The sequence below is a fragment of the Mustela nivalis genome, assembly GCF_964662115.1.
Source record: "Mustela nivalis genome assembly, chromosome: 8".
In the NCBI taxonomy this organism is placed as follows: Eukaryota; Metazoa; Chordata; class Mammalia; order Carnivora; family Mustelidae; genus Mustela; species Mustela nivalis.
The window spans coordinates 26,057,313-26,074,502 of NC_139027.1; the positions used below are offsets into that span (position 1 = coordinate 26,057,313).

A 17,190-nucleotide genomic window follows, 5' to 3' on the forward strand; every position below is an offset into this window, starting at 1 on the left:
AACTCCTCTGAATTGTCCGCATTTATTCCTTTCTATTGACTGGTGGGGCCTCTTGATGCTACCTGGGTCTCCTGAACGCACCTTGCCAGTCTTCCCTGGTGTCACCTTCTGTCAGTGTGTCACTGTGCTCAATAGAGCTTTCTTACTTTTATTTTTTCATTCATTTTCCTCCCAATTCAATATGAAGTGCACTTTGTGTTCCTGAAGGTTGGTACCTTTTCCTCTTTTCTTCACCTTTTTTCCCATGTAGGCCAGAGAGATTTTTCATCTCCACTGAATTTCTTCTCCTCAGAATCAGTCCCTCTGACTTAAGTCTTCAAATTAACAGTCTATTTTGTTAACCTTGGATTGCTTTGAAGTGAAGTTGATCGACGTGATTGTAGTATAAAATCCAGTTTCTTTTTTTTTAAGACTTTTAAAAAATAATTTATTTATTTGACAGACAGAGATCACAAATAGTTAGAGAGGCAGGCAGAGAGAGAGGGGGAAGCAGGCTCCTCCCTGCTGAGCAGAAAGCCCAGGACACTGGGATCATGACCTGAGCCTAAGGCAGAGGCTTAACCCACTGAGCCACCCAGGCATCCCTAAAATCCAGTCTCAATCAAATGGTAAAGTGGAAGAGATGATCAAGTTAGCAATTGTTCAATAATTGCCATGGAGAAGGTATGAGCTAATTTTAAATGTCTGATTTGGATCCACTTTTAAGGAGGTCAGATGTTAAACAAGGCACATCTGTATAGGGTGGTCATAACAAGTGATTTAATAATGACACACCTTTTTTAGAAAAAATATAAATAATATAAATAAATATACATAGGATAAAAATGAGCGTTTTAACAAATTTAACACAGTAAGTATACTGTGGCATTAAGTACATTCATGTGCAACTATCACCACCATACAACTCCAGAATTTTTTACCATCCCAAAAGGCACTCTGCACCCATGAAAAACTAAGTTCTCATTTCCTCTTCTCCAGCCCCTGGCAACTCCATTATACTTACTGTTTTCTATGATTTTGACTACTTCATACAAGTGGAATTATTCCACATGGGTCCTTTTGTCTCTGGCTTCACTTAGCATAAGGCCTACAAGGTTCATCCCATTTGTTGAGTTGCATCCCACTTGGGAGCTTCCCACGTGTATCTGAAATCAGCCTCTTAAGGAGGAAGGCAGGGAAAGACCTAAGAAAGACGAGGCCACTCCAACTTGGTAGATGGCAATTTTAATAAGCAAAGGGAGCTTACATACGTATAGGAGGCTTGCCTTTGGTGACAGCAAGACAACAGATCCCCACACCCACCTGCCAAATCTTGTTTACTAAGAGGCCTTTAACTGGGTTCATTCATGGTACACCCGGAGGGTGTTCTCAAAGTATCATCAGAAGGCTACTTCCTTGGAGCAGCGTCTGGGAGCAGGAAAGGCAAGTGGAACCCCCATTCCAAGGAGAGGGGAGGTGGAGGGGAGATTTTCAGTGCCTGGGTCCAGCTCACAGGTCAACTGGCAGTTACACCTTTTCAGTTACCTTCCCAACACTGTACCAAGTGCGTTGCAAGTATTAATTTACATAATCACTCATCTTTGTATGTTCCCCAGGGTCTAGAAAGTGCTTTGCATGTTTTAGATATAAAATATTTGTGGAATGAATTTCGGTAGGACTTCAGCATTTCCAGGTGGCTCTGCTTGCTCTTCTGGTTGGAAATTTACAAAAGGAGTCCGTTTCTCCCAGGGCCATAATCTGACACTAGGTTGCAAGTTTAAAGAAGCCCTTTATTTAAGTCACATTTAGGCCAGTTTCCCACGAAGGGAAGCCATTCCTGAGTGACAGAGACTTATAGGAAGTGACTCAACATAATTAAAGTTTTTCTTTCGTTCTACTGAGACCGCAGTCACCTGGGGGAAGAAAACTCCGGAAAAGGGAAGACCCGCAGGCTGGGCGGTCCGGACAGATCCACGTGGTAGACGGACAGAGGAGGCGGGGCCCGAGGCTAGGCGAAGCCCGCGGCGGGGCGGGGCCTGTGGGGCCTGCGGGGCGGGGCCCTGGCAGGGCGGGGCGGGGCGCGCCACTGCGCCGGGCGGCGATGGCGGCGGACGGGGACTGGCAGGATTTCTATGAGTTCCAGGAACCGGCCCGGAGCCTCCAGGACCAGGAGAACTGTAACGCGAGCCCCGAGGCCGGCGCAGGGCCGGGCGGGGGAGGCGACGGCTTCCCGGCGCTGGCCTGCAGCTTGGAGGAGAAGCTGAGTCTGTGTTTCCGCCCCTCGGGTCCGGGCGCCGAGCCCCCGAGGGCGGCCGTGCGGCCCATCACCGAGTGCAGCCTCCTGCAGGGGGACGAGTGAGTGCGGGCCCGGCCGGGAGCGGGCGGGAGCCTCCCCTGCCCCTCGCGCTGCCCTCGTCCTGTCCTCTGGCCCTAAGTCTGCAGCCTCAGGGGGACTCCGGCCACAGGCTCCTCCCCGCGCCCTCCTTCCGCCTCGCGAGTCCCCGCCCCCTCTGCTCCCCCGCCGCGCTCCCTGGGGCTGGGGGGCGGGGGGGTTCGGCCTCCCGGCGCTCTGCAATTTAAATCCCCTGCTCCCCAGCCCTCCCCGCTCCCTTACCCTCTGCCGCTCCCTTACCCTCCTGCTCCCTAGAAACCGACCCAGGTTGGGTTCAGAGGGGAACCTCCTTCCACCGAGCAGGTAGTTAGAAATTGCACCTCCTCGGGCACATGTGTAGCCGCTCATTCATTCAGCTAGCGTTTATTTAAGCGCTGAGTGCCAGAGGCTGCTTTGCGCTGGGAATACCAAGGTGGCTGAACATACCCCTCCCACGTAAGGCACCACTTAGGTTGGGGGGCTGGATTTGTAAACAGTATGTATGGGTGTGACAAATGCTCTCCTGGACTTATGCGAAATATAGGATATAAAAGGGGTGTGTGTGGGAGAGCCAGGAAAGGCTTCACAGGGAAAGAAATGTGCAAACTGGATCCTGATGGAAGAGTGGGAGTTTGCCTGGCAGATGAAGAAAGGTCTAGGTTTGCACCTCGCGATATAGCACGTGCAAAGGTACCAACTCTGAAGCAGCATTTATGCCACAGGAATTTATTGGCTCTATCGGAGAGCCCAGGTGGAGTGCAAATCCCGACAGAGGCAAAAAAAAAAAAAAAATAATAATAATAATAAATAAAAAGAAATAAAATAACAAAAAGAAAGAAAGAAAGAAAAAAAGAAAGAAAGAAAAAGGCTGTAGTTATTAATAGCACGGATCTCCTAATCTGGTGGGACAACACGTGCAAGAACAGGTAATTAGTACAGAATTATCTAGGTGCAGTGTTAGGACATTCTTAAGGAAATGCACCAACTGGGTAAGGGAGAGGCAGAGTTCCTTGGGGGGGAGGTGTACTTCATTTGGCTATCTGGAACCCCAGTTACAATTTGGCTAAATAAGGGTTCTAATTCTGTACCTCAGTGTCACCCCCAAAAGATAGTAAAAGGAATGGTGAGAGTGAGGATGCTGAGTATGTGGTATGGGTCTCTGGGGAAACCCAGAAGAGGAGGCGAGGAAGCTAGAAGTGGAATGAACACTGTGGACATGGGTGGGGGATGGGTTTTTAGAGCCCCTAAGGAATTCAGAGATTAGAGGTTAGAGAAGGATTCTTGAGAGATGGAGAGGGATCCACAGGCATAGAAAGGGGCTTTCAGCCTGATGGCCTCCTTTCGTCTGTGAATAAGGTAGGAACCTTGACCAGAGGAATTCTGGAGTGAGGGCCTGTAAACATGGCTTAGCAGTGGTTGGCACCCAGCTGTGTTGGGGACCATGTCGTCTTGTTGGCACCTGTCTGCAGTGTTCTGCCCAGTGTGGAGGGAGGAGCTTATGATTGGATTTTGTATATGGATGTATGCAGCCAATAGCAAAAGATGACCTTTTTGAAAGTCTATTCCTAGAGAAGATAGACTTATTTATATACTCTGAATCATTGGGACTCAGGACATACTCTGGATTAAAAAATGATAGTTCTGATGCGTTTAGCTTTGGCAAGAGTAACTTCTCAGAACAGATTAGTGGTTTGTACATAAATGTTAAGGTTCCCTATTTTTCTTCACCTGTACTGTCTAGAAAGTAGTTTATGTTAGTCTTTGCTTAAATCCTAGGTTGATATAAAACTTAAACAAAATATTTTGTTACTCTTGATAATGGTTTTTAGTAGATGATATGTTGGTAGTAATGCCCGATTCTTAATTTGGGAATGCATAACACATTTCTTTCTCTCTTTCCAGAGGCTGGGGCTGGTCACCGCTCACTGTCCCTTTTCTGTTGCATACATCTCTCCATGGCTTGATAGAGTTTATCCCTGCCCCTCTCAAAGAGAGTTGAGAATTCTTTCACTCAGATTTGCGTTGGCTTAGGACACTTTATATTACTTCTCTAAGCCATATCTTTAGTTTTGGTTAAATATGGATTGCACTTATCTGCTATGGTTTTACCTCAGAAGGGTATCCCATAGAATTCAATGTCACAGGACTTTGACCTCTTTGGAAAAGAGCTTTCTTGCTGGTTGTTTATGACTGCTTGTAATATTTTATGATAAAGATAAAGGCAATTTATGTCTTGATGGGAGAATTCTAGCAATCTTTCTCTTAGGTCAGCCCTGTGTCCTTCCAACTACAATTGTTCTAACCTTGGTGGAGATGGAGGACTGTTCATTGTCCTTCACTTTCTTGGGAGATCAAATGTACCCACAGTCTCTCCTACTGGGTGAAGTATTCTGCTCCACTTGTCTTCTTCTTCCAGCCTCATTCAAGAAGAAACTAACAAGCAGTCCCCCAAACCATGGACTGTGTTCACCTACTAGAATATCCTACTCGAGTTCCTAACTAAGGTTAGGTATATAGTCAGTTATCCGGGTATCTGAAAGTCTTTTACTCAGGAAGGTGTGGGTCAGAAACGTAGCAAGTGTAGCTGATTTTAAACAATCTGGAGTCGTTGCCTCCAGTTGGAGTATTTTGGCATTGGAGAAGGTTGTGTTTCTATCAGAGAGGAGAATGGGAATGAACTATGCATATGGGAGATGTGCTGGGTAAATGAGCCAGTTTCCTAGAGCTTTTTGGGTTCACAGTTTCATTGAGGCTAATGTACATTCCAAAGCCAAGCATCATTTCGGGATTTTATGTTTTTGGCAGTTATGGTCCCATTGCTTCTTCCCTTTAGCACCAAATCCCAAATTCATTAAATCAAGTATATTGCTTCTTTATTTTTAAGCTTGCATTCTTATTTTTATGCCTCCAGTGGTCTTGTTTTCGTCTCTCAGTGGCTTGCATGTTTGGAAAAAAAGACAAACCCACTCAGTTATTTAATGGCATATTCATGATTAGATATCTGCCATATACTTTAGGTATTTTTTCTTACGACATCTGTGTATCTCTGCCCATTAAGTAGATTATATGTAGTCTTTAACGTACCCCAATTTAATTTCATCTCATTTATATCTCTGAAGTCATGTTTTATTATGCTGTTATTACTTTGGTACTAAATCTGAATTTTGGTCATGAATTTGGAATTTGCTGTCCTTATCCAGTGTGACTTAGGACATCCCTCAAAACAACTCATTTGAAATAATGCTTAAGAGTAATAGAGCCGGAAGGGATCTCTGTTACTCAGGCCTCTCATTTTAGAGAAGGGTGGCTCTTACTTAGAGAGGTTAAGGAACATGACCAAAGACTTCACTATTTGAAGAAGAAAGGAAATGAGAGTCTGTGTTTCCTGAATTTTAGTCAAGCACCCTTTCATTTTACTCTGTTGCTCCCCCAAAATGCTGTTTGGCAATAAGGAAGGGTGATTGGATTGGCTATAACCTTTGTGCATTTTACTGTGAACTCCCCTTTTCTCTCATCCTTCATTTTATCTGTTATAGTCCTTAGCCTATTATTTTACAAAATAGATGTTAAACCCCAGTTTCACATTGAGACTGAATCCTTTCTCCAGGAAGAATAACACATTTTTGGTTAGAGAAGATTATTCACCATATGAAACGATCAATAAGCAAGTGTGAAACCCCGTGTCTGTACTACCCGCGTGGCTCAGGACACATTACAGAAGCTCCCTGTATGTCAGTCTCCTCCTCTGTGAAATGGGGATAATAATGGTTCTTCATAGTATTGTTTTTGAGGATTAAATGAGTAATCTGTGTAAATTGCTTAGGAGGATACCTGGCAGCTAGTATTGTGGAAAGTGACCTGTCAACTTTGAGAGAGTTTTCACACCACTGAATCTTCCTTAGCACTTCTTGTCAGCCCAGGGATCCTTTAGGGGGCTCTTTGTTGGGATTTTTCTGGAAAACTGGAGGCCTTGCATTGTTTTGCTTTGACATTTTTTGTTCTTTCTATCACTATGGGTTTGGTATTTGTTTAACAAAAGACATGTGGAGGGTGTTAACTTCCATTGATTGTAGTTTTCTTCTTTTTAAGGATTTGGAATGCCCTGACAGATAATTACGGAAATGTAATGCCGGTAGACTGGAAGTCCTCCCATACCAGGACCCTGCATTTGCTTACACTGAACCTCTCAGAAAAAGGGGTAAGTTAGGAATTGAGCGAATAGTTTCTGAATAACTGATTCTGATAATAGAACTAAAAAATAGCCTTGCTATTGAACAGATCAGTGGGTTGCCAGTTATTTCCAAGTGTATAGCCATTGGCGTGGCCTTCTGTTGCCAACTTGGCTCCACCACTGTCAGCCTTTGCTAGCACTTTGCTCCAGTTCTTCCCAAGCATACACTCTCTTTTGTATGTTTAGCCAAATCTTTGTCACCTGGGAATGAACAACAAAGATCAGCGGTTGTTTTTGTTTTTGTTTTTTTTTCTGAGCTTAACTAGCACAATTTTGGTGTGCTGGGAAAACTGGATAATATACTGAGGGTACTGGAAAAGCAACATTGAGTTAGCTTTCTGATGAATTTAAGGACTTGCTGGACATGACACATTTTCTGAAGACTGTGTGTTCCTGTGAGTATTCGATAACCTTTAAAAGACCTTAGAGCTCTTGGCTACCTGTTTGAGCCTGCTGGGGACTCCTCGGGGTTATAAAGTGAAGGTGCCTTGGGTAACAAGTGTGAGCACAGGTGATGGGACAGCTGGGGTCGGGGGTGGAAAAGGGAAGGTCATTGTTTTAGGTGGAAAAGCACAGTGTTCGGTTTATCTAAAGGTGATGAGAAACAGCCAAGTTATATATAAGTTTCAGGGGCTGTTTAAGTTCCTTATCATATAACAATGTAAACTCATGCCAGACCTTTTGGCATGCTCTATGTTTCATTAAGTGTATTTATGTAATTGAGAGTATAATGCATTGGGGCTGTCAGTACCTTAAATAGTATTGTTAATGTTTTATGAAAACGACTTTCTCAATTATATGACTCAGGACAGCCTGCTGCCTATTATTTTTTAGTAAAATGTGGAGTTCTGCCTGTGTTTCCCAGTATTCTAGTAGAGAGAGAAATCTTGCTGTATGTTCCAGTAACCCCACTAAGCTATTCTGCTGACTGACCTGGCATACATTTTGTGAAAAGGAATAACAGCATTCCTTATGCTCTGTCTTCTCTTTGGACCCTAGCTATCATTTTGGGCTTGGTTCAAGTTTCCTTTCCCCTCTGAAGCTTCCTATTACTGTTTTAGCCTTTGCTGATCTCATGGAATTATACAATTTTAGAGTTGGAAGCGACTTTAAAGGACACTTAATCCAGCCTCTCACTTGGGGGGAATCCCTATCTACGGCCTCTCTGACAGATGGCCCTTTAGCCATGGCCTCAATCCCTGTGTGGAAGGGAAATGCAGCTCTCTCTGTGGGAACTGGTTACACTGGTGGGGGTGTGAAAATCTTCAAGGACTTATCTGTCCCACAGAATTTAGCCCCGTTGTCTCCTGGGTTCTGGTCCCCACAGCACTTTGTCCATGTCTCAGACCATTACTTTGTTTTCTTATTAATCCTGTGTTTTAGGGTCTGTCATTGTGATTATGATTTGCTGCTAGCAAATCTTTTTAGTCTTTTTAGTAAGTACCACTGTTCCTGGCACATAGTGAGTACTAAGACAAGTGTTGAGTGAACAAAGGAATAATCTTGTCAATGAGACCATAAGGTTAGTGAATATGACGGAAAGTTCTTTTTTAAAAAATAGGTATTTTCTGTATTATTTAACATAGTACTAAATCCATGATAGCCAATCAATGAGTATTTTTTTTGGAAATACTTAAAAATAGCATAGAAGAGATAGAAGTGCATTAGCAGAATGAATGGGACACTATAATATGGTTTCATTGAATAAAATGTATGTCTTATATTGTTCTTAAATCACATCTTGGGAAGTTGCTCCCTTTTTCTGCCTTCTGATTGTTATTTTCTTCTAAAAAAAATTTTTTTTAGTAACTACATTTTTTATTAAAGATTTTATTTATTTATTTGAGAGAGAGAGAGAAGAGCATGAGCAGGGAGCCCAATGCGGGACTCCAGGATCATGATCTGAGCTGTAGGCAGTTGCTTAACCAGCTGAGCCACCCAGGCGCCCCAGATGTTATTTTCAATGCCAGAGTAATGGTATAGCCAAGGGTGGTGATTTGTAATGACTTGGGAATTTAGTACTAGTAACTGATTTTTTTTTTTTTAAAGATTTTATTTATTTATTTGACAGAGAGAGATCACAAGTGGGCAGAGAGGCAGGTAGAGAGAGAGAGATGAGGAAGCAGGCTCCCTGCTGAGCAGAGAGCCCGATGTGGGACTCGATCCCAGGACCCTGAGATCATGACCTGAGCCAAAGGCAGCAGCTTAACCCACTGAGCCACCCAGGCGCCCAGTACTAGTAACTGATCTTAATTATAAAAGCCTTATCTGAAAAACTCAGCAGATTAAAGTGGACAAGTGATCATCCATCTGTCATCTGCCCACCGGGACACAACTACCAGGTGATGAATAAGAACTGAAATTAGAACTCTGTTTTTCAGGAAGGAGTAGCACACATTCGGTTCCTGGAGAACAAGGAGCTATGTAAGAAGGACCTTCACATTCTGTTAGATAGCATATTATTACATTTTTTTAAAACCTGAGTTAGTTTATTTAGCATTGCCTACTGTATGCTCTATTCTTTCCATACTGAATTGTGTTGAATTTACCTTTGGAAGCATCCTTTAGATTATTCCATTTTTAAATAGGATCTGTAGGAAATTTCTTCCTTTTCTTTCTTTCAGATTTTATTTGTTTATTTGATGGAGAGATAGCACAGGTAGGTAGAGAGGCAGGCAGAGTGGGAGGGAGAAGCAGGCACCTTGCCCAGCAGGGAGTCTGACTCTAGGCTCTATCCCAGGACCCTGGGATCATGACCTGAGCCAAAGGCAGCTGCTTAACCGACTGAGCCACCCAGGTGTCCCTGGAGATTTTTTTCTGGATGAAGGGAGAGGACCTTTCTTTTGCATTAGGATGAGAAAAACATTCAGGAAAACCACCATTTGCCACTTTTCAACTTTTAATTTTTTTTCCATTGAGGTTCAAGATGGCATACTTTTAAATTTGATGAGTCTTTCTATAGTATATTCCAGATTCTTACATGGGCACATTTTTTCCATTTGAAGCAGCTTCAGTTTCGTACAGGGCAATAGAACCACCAGCTCTGTGTCTAACCTGGCACAGGAAGGAGTGATGGGAATGTTTGGCAAAGAGAAGACACACTGATGCCGAAATGGGAGAGTGAATAATGATACCCATGACAGCCAAGGTTAGTTTTCAAAGCCGAAAGGGATTCCAGCCCTTAACATATGCCATCTCTGTGGGGAATGGACCTGGCTCAGTCCCTGGAAAGATGATCTGGGGTCATTATTTCTCTTGTTATGGAGATTTATTCTAATGGTTTACTGGTATCAGTCTTGTGTTTTGGCAATAGCTATAAAAACTATTCTAAATCCAGTGCCATTTTTGAATATGCTTATATGGGAAAAGGCTTCTAAATAATATTGCCTTAGGAACATCTCATGTGCTGTCTCCTTCCTCCTACTGTGAGCATTTTTTTTTAAGGACAGAGACTTTGTTTTATGCACCTTTTTATCTTCAAGAGCAGAGGCAGGAAGAAGATAATATCTTCCTTAGGAGTCATTTTTAAATGAAAACTTGGATTTGTCTGTAAAAGGAAGAATAAATCTATGGTCTTCCAATTATAATGAAGATTGATTGTGGGAAGTGTTGAAATTTAAGGATCCATGAAGATAATTGCTAGGTCTACTCCCCATCTTCCATACACCCTTGTAACTAGATTGTGGCACTTTTCATCCCCACTTCTATAATCTTGAAGTCAAACATCCTCTCTCACCAAGAGCCTAAGCTCTTGCTCTTTCACATTCCTTATTAAAAGTTGATAGCTGGAAAAGAAAAAAAAGGATAACTGCATTGGTTTAAAAGTACTAGACCTAGTATAGACCTTATTGTGAAGAAGCAGCCTCTGCCCTCCTTACCCCTTCCTTGCTTTCTGCTTACCAGAGGCAGCCACTTTTAGCTCCTTGAACTGTTTCTGCTGACAGGGAACATGCTTTCATCATTTTACTTGATTTTTTTTTTTTCAACTTTAGACTTTATCCATGTACTTTCTACTCATCGGTGAGGGTTTAGGTCTCTCTCAGTCCTCCCACTGTCCCTCAACACCATAACCCTCATGGAAACTTTCCCTTCCCTTGTCTTCGCAATATAATTATATAAAAATAATTGGTTAAATTAATCTTCATCATTTATATTGACTATATAAATATTCACAGTTGACCCATTTCCATACATCATATGTGAATTTCCTCTTGTAATTTGTTTGTTTTTTTTCTTAGGGTAATAATCATTGTCTTTTTGTGGTTCATTTAAGCTATCATTACCTCATAAATTCAGCCTCAACAGAGTCATAAAACTTGTTTTAGTACGTGATGTGCACCAGAGAACCTGTTAATGTCTCTGCCTCTCTTTCTCTTATCCTTTTCTCGATGCTCCATGCAGTACCAGTTGTCATCTGAGCTCTTTACTCTCCAGGTGAACTTCACAGCCATCATTCTGGAACTTTTATTCCACCATCATTACAAGAATTCCCACATTTCATTCTTGGATTACGTCCCAGGTCTGCTTCCTTTCTGGTTTTCCTTCTGGTTTGAATGGAACTTATTCTGCAGTAGCTTTCTGAGAAAGGGTGAATGAGGTAGAATACTTTGAGATCTTGAATGCCTGAAAATGTATTTATTCTGAGCTCCCAACTAATTGTTACTTTAGCTGAAGATAGGATTCTAGGCTGAAATTTACTGAAACATGGAAATAACATTGATTTTTTTTCTTCACCTCGTTTGTGGCTGTTGAGAGTTTAAAAGACATTTTGATTCTTGATCCTTTTCATGTGATGGGTTTTTTCCTCTCTGGAAGCTTTTAGATTCTTCTTTTTCTCACAGTGTTCTGAAAGTTCAGAATGACACGCTGAAGACCATGTCCAGGCCTTTCCTAGTCTATGGCGCAGTGAAGACACACAGGCCCAAGGAGGTGTGTCTTCACTGAGTTACAACGTGGACTTGCATTATGTGGTAGGACAAGCCTCAGAACCCTGATGTGGCTCCTCTCCCAGACTGACATTCTGAAAGGCAGCACCTGTCCATTTTTACCTACTGCATTTTCCAGATAAGGCTTTACAATTAGGACTAGTACTTAATTTATGGTCATGATTTTTGGTGTGGGCAGCTTAAGGGACACCGGCTCGGTAGGCATGGTGTGATAACCCAGGGCGGGCAACGGTAAGCAGTAGTAGCACCCCTGGGCATGAAGAGGTAAGGAAAGGAGAAGTTACCAGAACCCAGAGAGAGTGGCTGTAGGGGGACAGGTCTGCTTGACAGGCTCTGCTGCTTTTTGGCAGTCTGGCCAGGAGGGGGGCAGCGGAACGAAGGTCCAGCTCTCATCTTGCCACCCTCCAGTCTGCTGCTAGTGTCTGCCGGTGGTTTTTAACCCACTGGAAGCCAGAAGTCCAGGCCATCCTTTGATTTAGTCCATAAAGTTCAGCGCCCTGATGCCCAGAGCAGGGTGGAAAATGGCAGTGAGGCAAATGGGAACCCCCAGCACGATTGCACTGAAAGATTCTCTTGGAACCTACAGAGATTTTATTTTTGGAAGAAGAGCGGTTTCTCTGTACGGCAAAGTTCGACTCTTGTGGACAATGCCAGGGAACCAATTCCCAATCTTTTATTCTGAATGTTAGAAGTCAGTTTGGCAGTAATTAACTTTATGTCATCTGTGGAATTTTAAGATACACCAGTCTTACTATTAGATTGTGAACTAAATCACATTTGCTGCTAAACCCGCCTATTACCTCCCTCCCCCGTCTCCTGTAATTCCCCACGACTTCCTAACAAACGCTGTAAGTGACCCTCTTCCCCAGGGAGAAGCAGCTAAGCCTGAGTCCGTATTGGGGATTAGGGGAAGCGTTAGGGGACGCATGCGGCACCTCAGCAATTTCATGTTTATTTTCCATTCCCCACGTTGGTGTCTGAGAGGAGTAAAGGACTTCAGTGCTGCCTGGCACGGAGCGGTCATAATCATTTCTCCCTTTCCAGGGAAGACTTCTTTACCCAGACACTGCGAATTTGTTGTGATCAGAATGGCCTGCTTTTAACAGTGGGTTATTTTGCTTTCAGATAAGTGACAGTTTGCTCTTTGATGCATCAGATGACGAGGAGCTGAGGGAACAGCTGGATATGCATTCGATCATCGTCTCCTGCGTTAATGAAGAGCCGCTCTTCACTGCAGAGCAGGTAGAGACGAGACCTTCATCCAGGAGGGAAAAAGGAAACCTCAAGCTGAAAAACAGTTTCTTCCTGGGGCAGTAAGGGCTGGGTTGTTGGGATTTACTTATTTTTCCTGCATTTTCTGTGTAGGTAAGCTCATCAGTTACGTCCTCCACGGAGAGGAAGAAGAAGGTATATGTAATGTGAAGCAGATGGGATCACGTTAGTTGGGAAGATTTTTCAGTACAAGCACTTTCCCAGCGCGGGCCTGGTTGAAACAGTGCAGCAAGTTACCAAGGGAGGGTTAGTGCTTCACCTGAAATCAGACAAAATACTGTGAATTGTGTGCTTTTTCAAGAGTTAACAAGACATGGCAACCTATACCGTATCTGTGTGGACACTACCTACTTTCTCTAAAGGCCGGTGTAAAAATCATCAGCACTTATTAGTACATATTGTGCTCCCAGAAAGAAGTGAGCGTGATTCCCGTGGAATGCTCTGATAACGTCAGCCCTGTATTCATTTAAACCACTTGCGTCGGCTTTCTCAGTGTCCGAATACTCTTCCCACTTGGGTTGGGTTGTCAAACTCCTGAAGTAACGTGCGCCAACCCTGCTCTCACTGCGAACCCTCCCAGAGTAAAGCTTTCGGCTGGAAACGTGAGGTCACTGAAGAGATAGGCTGTGGCCAGGTTGGGAGGAGTCCATTAAACGTGCGCCATTTTGATGCCCCTTCGTCATATTTGTGGCTGGATTATTCCAGGCCTGGAAAGAGTGCGGTGCTTAAAAATGCCAGATAATGGGGTGGAGGGTTGTGGGAGGTGGAGCGTAATATCCCCAGGAAATAACACGACCCTGAGGGTTCATTGTCTCCTCGGTAATCTCCCTGAATGCCATAAGCCTTCCTGCTCCCAAGACTTAGCCAAGCAGATTCTGCCCTCTTCTCCAGGGTTTCATTGTGCTCTTTTACAATGCCCATTTGAGAAAATCTTCTTACTAATTAACATAATCCCCACCTCCTTCAGATTTACTCTTCTTTTTCTCAGTACAAGTATTACCTCTTAAGCCTGCTGATTCATCCTGCATTTTTTTCTAATAGTTTTTTCTTTTTTTAAACTCTTAGATCTATTTTTTCTTAACTGTTGAGTAGTTTTTCTGATTCTAAGTTCCCACTGACTAATGTATCCTTTGGAACTTTTAAATGTGGAGCAGGACAAGATAACTATCGTAAGATTCGAGCAGTGTTGCCCATGACAGTAGATTATCGTTGAAAGACAGATATTTCTGAAATTTTCCTGCTTCTGTGCAGCTCTCTTTTTCTCTTTTAGCTTCTATATTTCGGTTAATTTTGAGTATCTCTTAATCTTCCAATGAGTTAATACATGAAAATATTTTTCTGCTGTTAATGGAAAAATTTGCTGCTGTGGAGGTAATTTTTTGCTTTATATAACAATTTTTTTGCTTTCTTTTTTTAATTTTATGTCAATTTGATGAAATCCTTTAAACTGAGCACAGGCATGTGGCATATGGTATATTTTCTGTCATTTGCTTTCTTTTGACTATAATCTGGCTCTAGCACATCTGAAGTAAATTATACGTGTATTTTTGTGCCATTTCTAAGACATTGCAAGATCTGATAGGGCTTACTGTATCATGAGGGACATTAAATCATACTCTTTAATTTTGTGCTTAGCATATTGTAAATTTTTTTTTTATTAAACACTCACTCTTAAAATCAAAATTTTGTTTATTCAGAATACCAGCTCCTCCTGCACACTGTTGGTTAGTGGAGAATTAGTGCATTTCTGCTCTGGTTGCTTCAAGTGAGCACCGTGTGCAGATAGGTTGTTTAGCTGAGTGTCTCCGAATAACAGCGGTATGTATATTTTTGGAAGGTTATTGAAGAAATTGAAGAAATGATGCAGGAATCTCCGGACCCAGAAGATGATGAAACGCCCACCCAGTCAGATCGGCTGTCCATGCTGTCCCAGGAAATCCAGACTCTTCAGAGATCCAGCACAAGCAGTTACGAAGAGAGTAAGACACCCTCCTTAAGTCCATGCTCTTCATACTTCCTGTGTGTCTCCATCTCCAGGAAGCTCAGACTCGTACAGGCTATGATACACACCCTTCTTCAGCCCTCCAGCAAAGTGCTCGGGCGTATTTTTATCAGTGCTCAGGGACTTTGTCATGTTCACCTTTGAATCCTGTACTAGCCGGATTGGGCTGCTGTAACAAAGTCCTGTATGCCCCGGTCTTAAACAACAGGAATTTATTGTCTCAGAGGTCTGGAGGCTGGAAGTTCAAGATCAAGGTGTCAGCAGGTTTGGTTTCTTCTGGGGCCTTTCTCCTCAGCTTATAGGTGGCTGTCTTCTCCCCGTCCTCATGTGGCCTTCCCTCTCTGTGTGTGTCTGTCCTTGGCTGGTCATTTTGTAAGACAGCACTCATACTGGATTAGGGCCCAGCCTAACAACCTCATTTTTACTTACGTTTTTAAAGAACCTCCATCCCCAAATACAAGCACTTCCTGACGTAGTGGGGGTGAGTGTTTCAGTGATGTCCTAGCCTCCCTCACATGAGCCTCACTCACATGCTGAGGAAAAACCGAAAGGGGGTTTCAGGGACTATTCTTTTATCTTCCCAGTCTTCAAAAAAATTCACACATCGGGGCACATGTGATCCAGTATGTACTTGGTTTAATTTTTTTCAGTTCAACTCCTGTCTTCTGAAGTGTGCTAGAACCCTGCTAAACTGCGTGCAGTTTCTTGTCAGCAGGTAGTTTCTGTACTCGCCTTCGGCTTTTGTGTGTGTGCTTTTCCTTGTACGAGCTTTTTTCCATCTCGACTGGAGTGCCGCTCCTGGGATGGCTGAGTTAGTTAGGCAAGTAAAGAATGTTGTTACACTTCTCAGCCTTTTGAGAAGTAAGTTTGCCCACCTACCTCTGCTCAGTCCTGCCCCCACCAGAAGCTTTAGGATGACCAGAAGATCTCCCACAGTTTAATTGTTTAGAATATGATCCTCGCTCTTTTGGCCTAAAACACCCCATCGTGCCGCTCTCTTGAAAGGCTTTTTGTTTTAGTACCTGCCGTGCTCTGCTTTTGGTCACAGGAGTAAAGAGGCTCTCAGTATCTGAATTAAATGAACTACTGGAAGAAATTGAGACGGCCATCAAGGAATTCTCCGAAGAACTGGTGCAGCAGTTGGCCCTGCGAGACGAACTGGAGTTTGAAAAGGAAGTGAAGAACAGCTTTATTTCCGCTCTCATTGAAGTGCAGAACAAACAGAAGGAGCACAAAGAAACAGCCAAGAAGAAAAAGAAACTCAAGAATGGCGGCTCCCAGAATGGGAAGAATGAGAGAAGTCATATGCCCGGCACAGTAAGTGGTGTTCAGCGAGAGTCCCCCTGCGCTGGGAGCCGCTCCCGTGGTGGCCCCAGAGCTCCCGGGCCGGTCACAGGCGGACAGGGCCTGTGTGTGCTGGAGAGCACTGATGGGGCTCTGGGCAGGGAGACCCGGTGCTCAGCTCTTGCAGGAAGGTGTTTTCTTGGGCAGCATGTAACGGTTATATGGGTAACTCGGCACAGAGAGGTTTAGGAGGGAAGTCCGTGCAGGGAACGGGGTAGGGGGAAGTAAGGAAAGAGGCGATCTTCAAGGTGGCCGCTTTAATACTGCCAGGTGTTACTAGTGGTTACTTAGGTTTGGCTGGTGGGCTCACACGAGGTATTTTCTTGTTTTTGCTTCTCTTGTATGACTGGTATAATAAAAAGTGAAAAGGGGTGCATTTAAAGGTAGCTGAAGTGTGCTGAGCCTCAATCGCAGACTGATTTGTCATCAACTTCCTCCCTATTTACAAGTGAAGCTGGAACGTGGCGGCATTAGAGGCAGTGATGTGATATTGGCCATTTGCCCAGTATTTGGCAGATTAGGACATTTCTGAAAGAAAAGTTTAGAATATGTGAATCTTTGACTCTTTATATGAAATTTCTAGTTTTCTATCTTTTCACTTTGCTTAAGTGGTCCTATTTTGTGCGATTAAACTCCATCGTAAACATTAACTAATTACATGAGATGCATTTCTTTCATGATTTTAGAGCATTTTTATTTTTCTTTGATCAGTTGAGCCCTGTATTGCCACCTTCATTTTGTTTGTCTATGAAGAAATGTTGATTTTATTTTTTTGGAGTATAATTGTTGGGCAAAGGGATCCATTTTTCTAAAAGGAGTGCCCCTTTTTCATTCATAATTTTGATAACATGGTAATACAAATGACCACAAACTAGACACTATGGTTTATAATAATATAAGTTCTGTTTTTGATTTAGTTTCAATTTATTTGTTCTAAGGAATACTTGTCATTAACCAGACTCTGCTGGAACCCAGGGAAGAGAATGATGTCCTAGGTTGCTGGATCACCAATGAGCAGTTGATGCAAATGAAAAGAATCTCCCCA

The 17,190-nt window shown here is 43.2% G+C and overlaps 1 protein-coding gene across 3 annotated transcripts in view; it reads left to right on the plus strand.

Moving 5' to 3' along the window:
- The first annotated feature begins 2,025 nt into the window (after positions 1-2,025).
- The window catches only part of FEZ2 (fasciculation and elongation protein zeta 2), a 42,226-nt gene continuing 27,061 nt past the window's right edge, over positions 2,026-17,190 (plus strand). For 2 of the 3 annotated variants that reach the window (XM_082745324.1, XM_082745323.1), the window contains exons 1-5: positions 2,034-2,334; positions 6,440-6,548; positions 12,653-12,769; positions 14,637-14,778; positions 15,850-16,118. In XM_082745324.1, coding sequence (XP_082601450.1) covers positions 2,081-2,334; positions 6,440-6,548; positions 12,653-12,769; positions 14,637-14,778; positions 15,850-16,118 — 891 coding nt within the window. In that variant the 5' untranslated portion in view covers positions 2,034-2,080. Of the gene's footprint in view, positions 2,335-6,439; positions 6,549-12,652; positions 12,770-14,636; positions 14,779-15,849; positions 16,119-17,190 lie in introns of all 3 variants that reach the window. The other variant, XM_082745325.1, reaches the window with a different exon arrangement.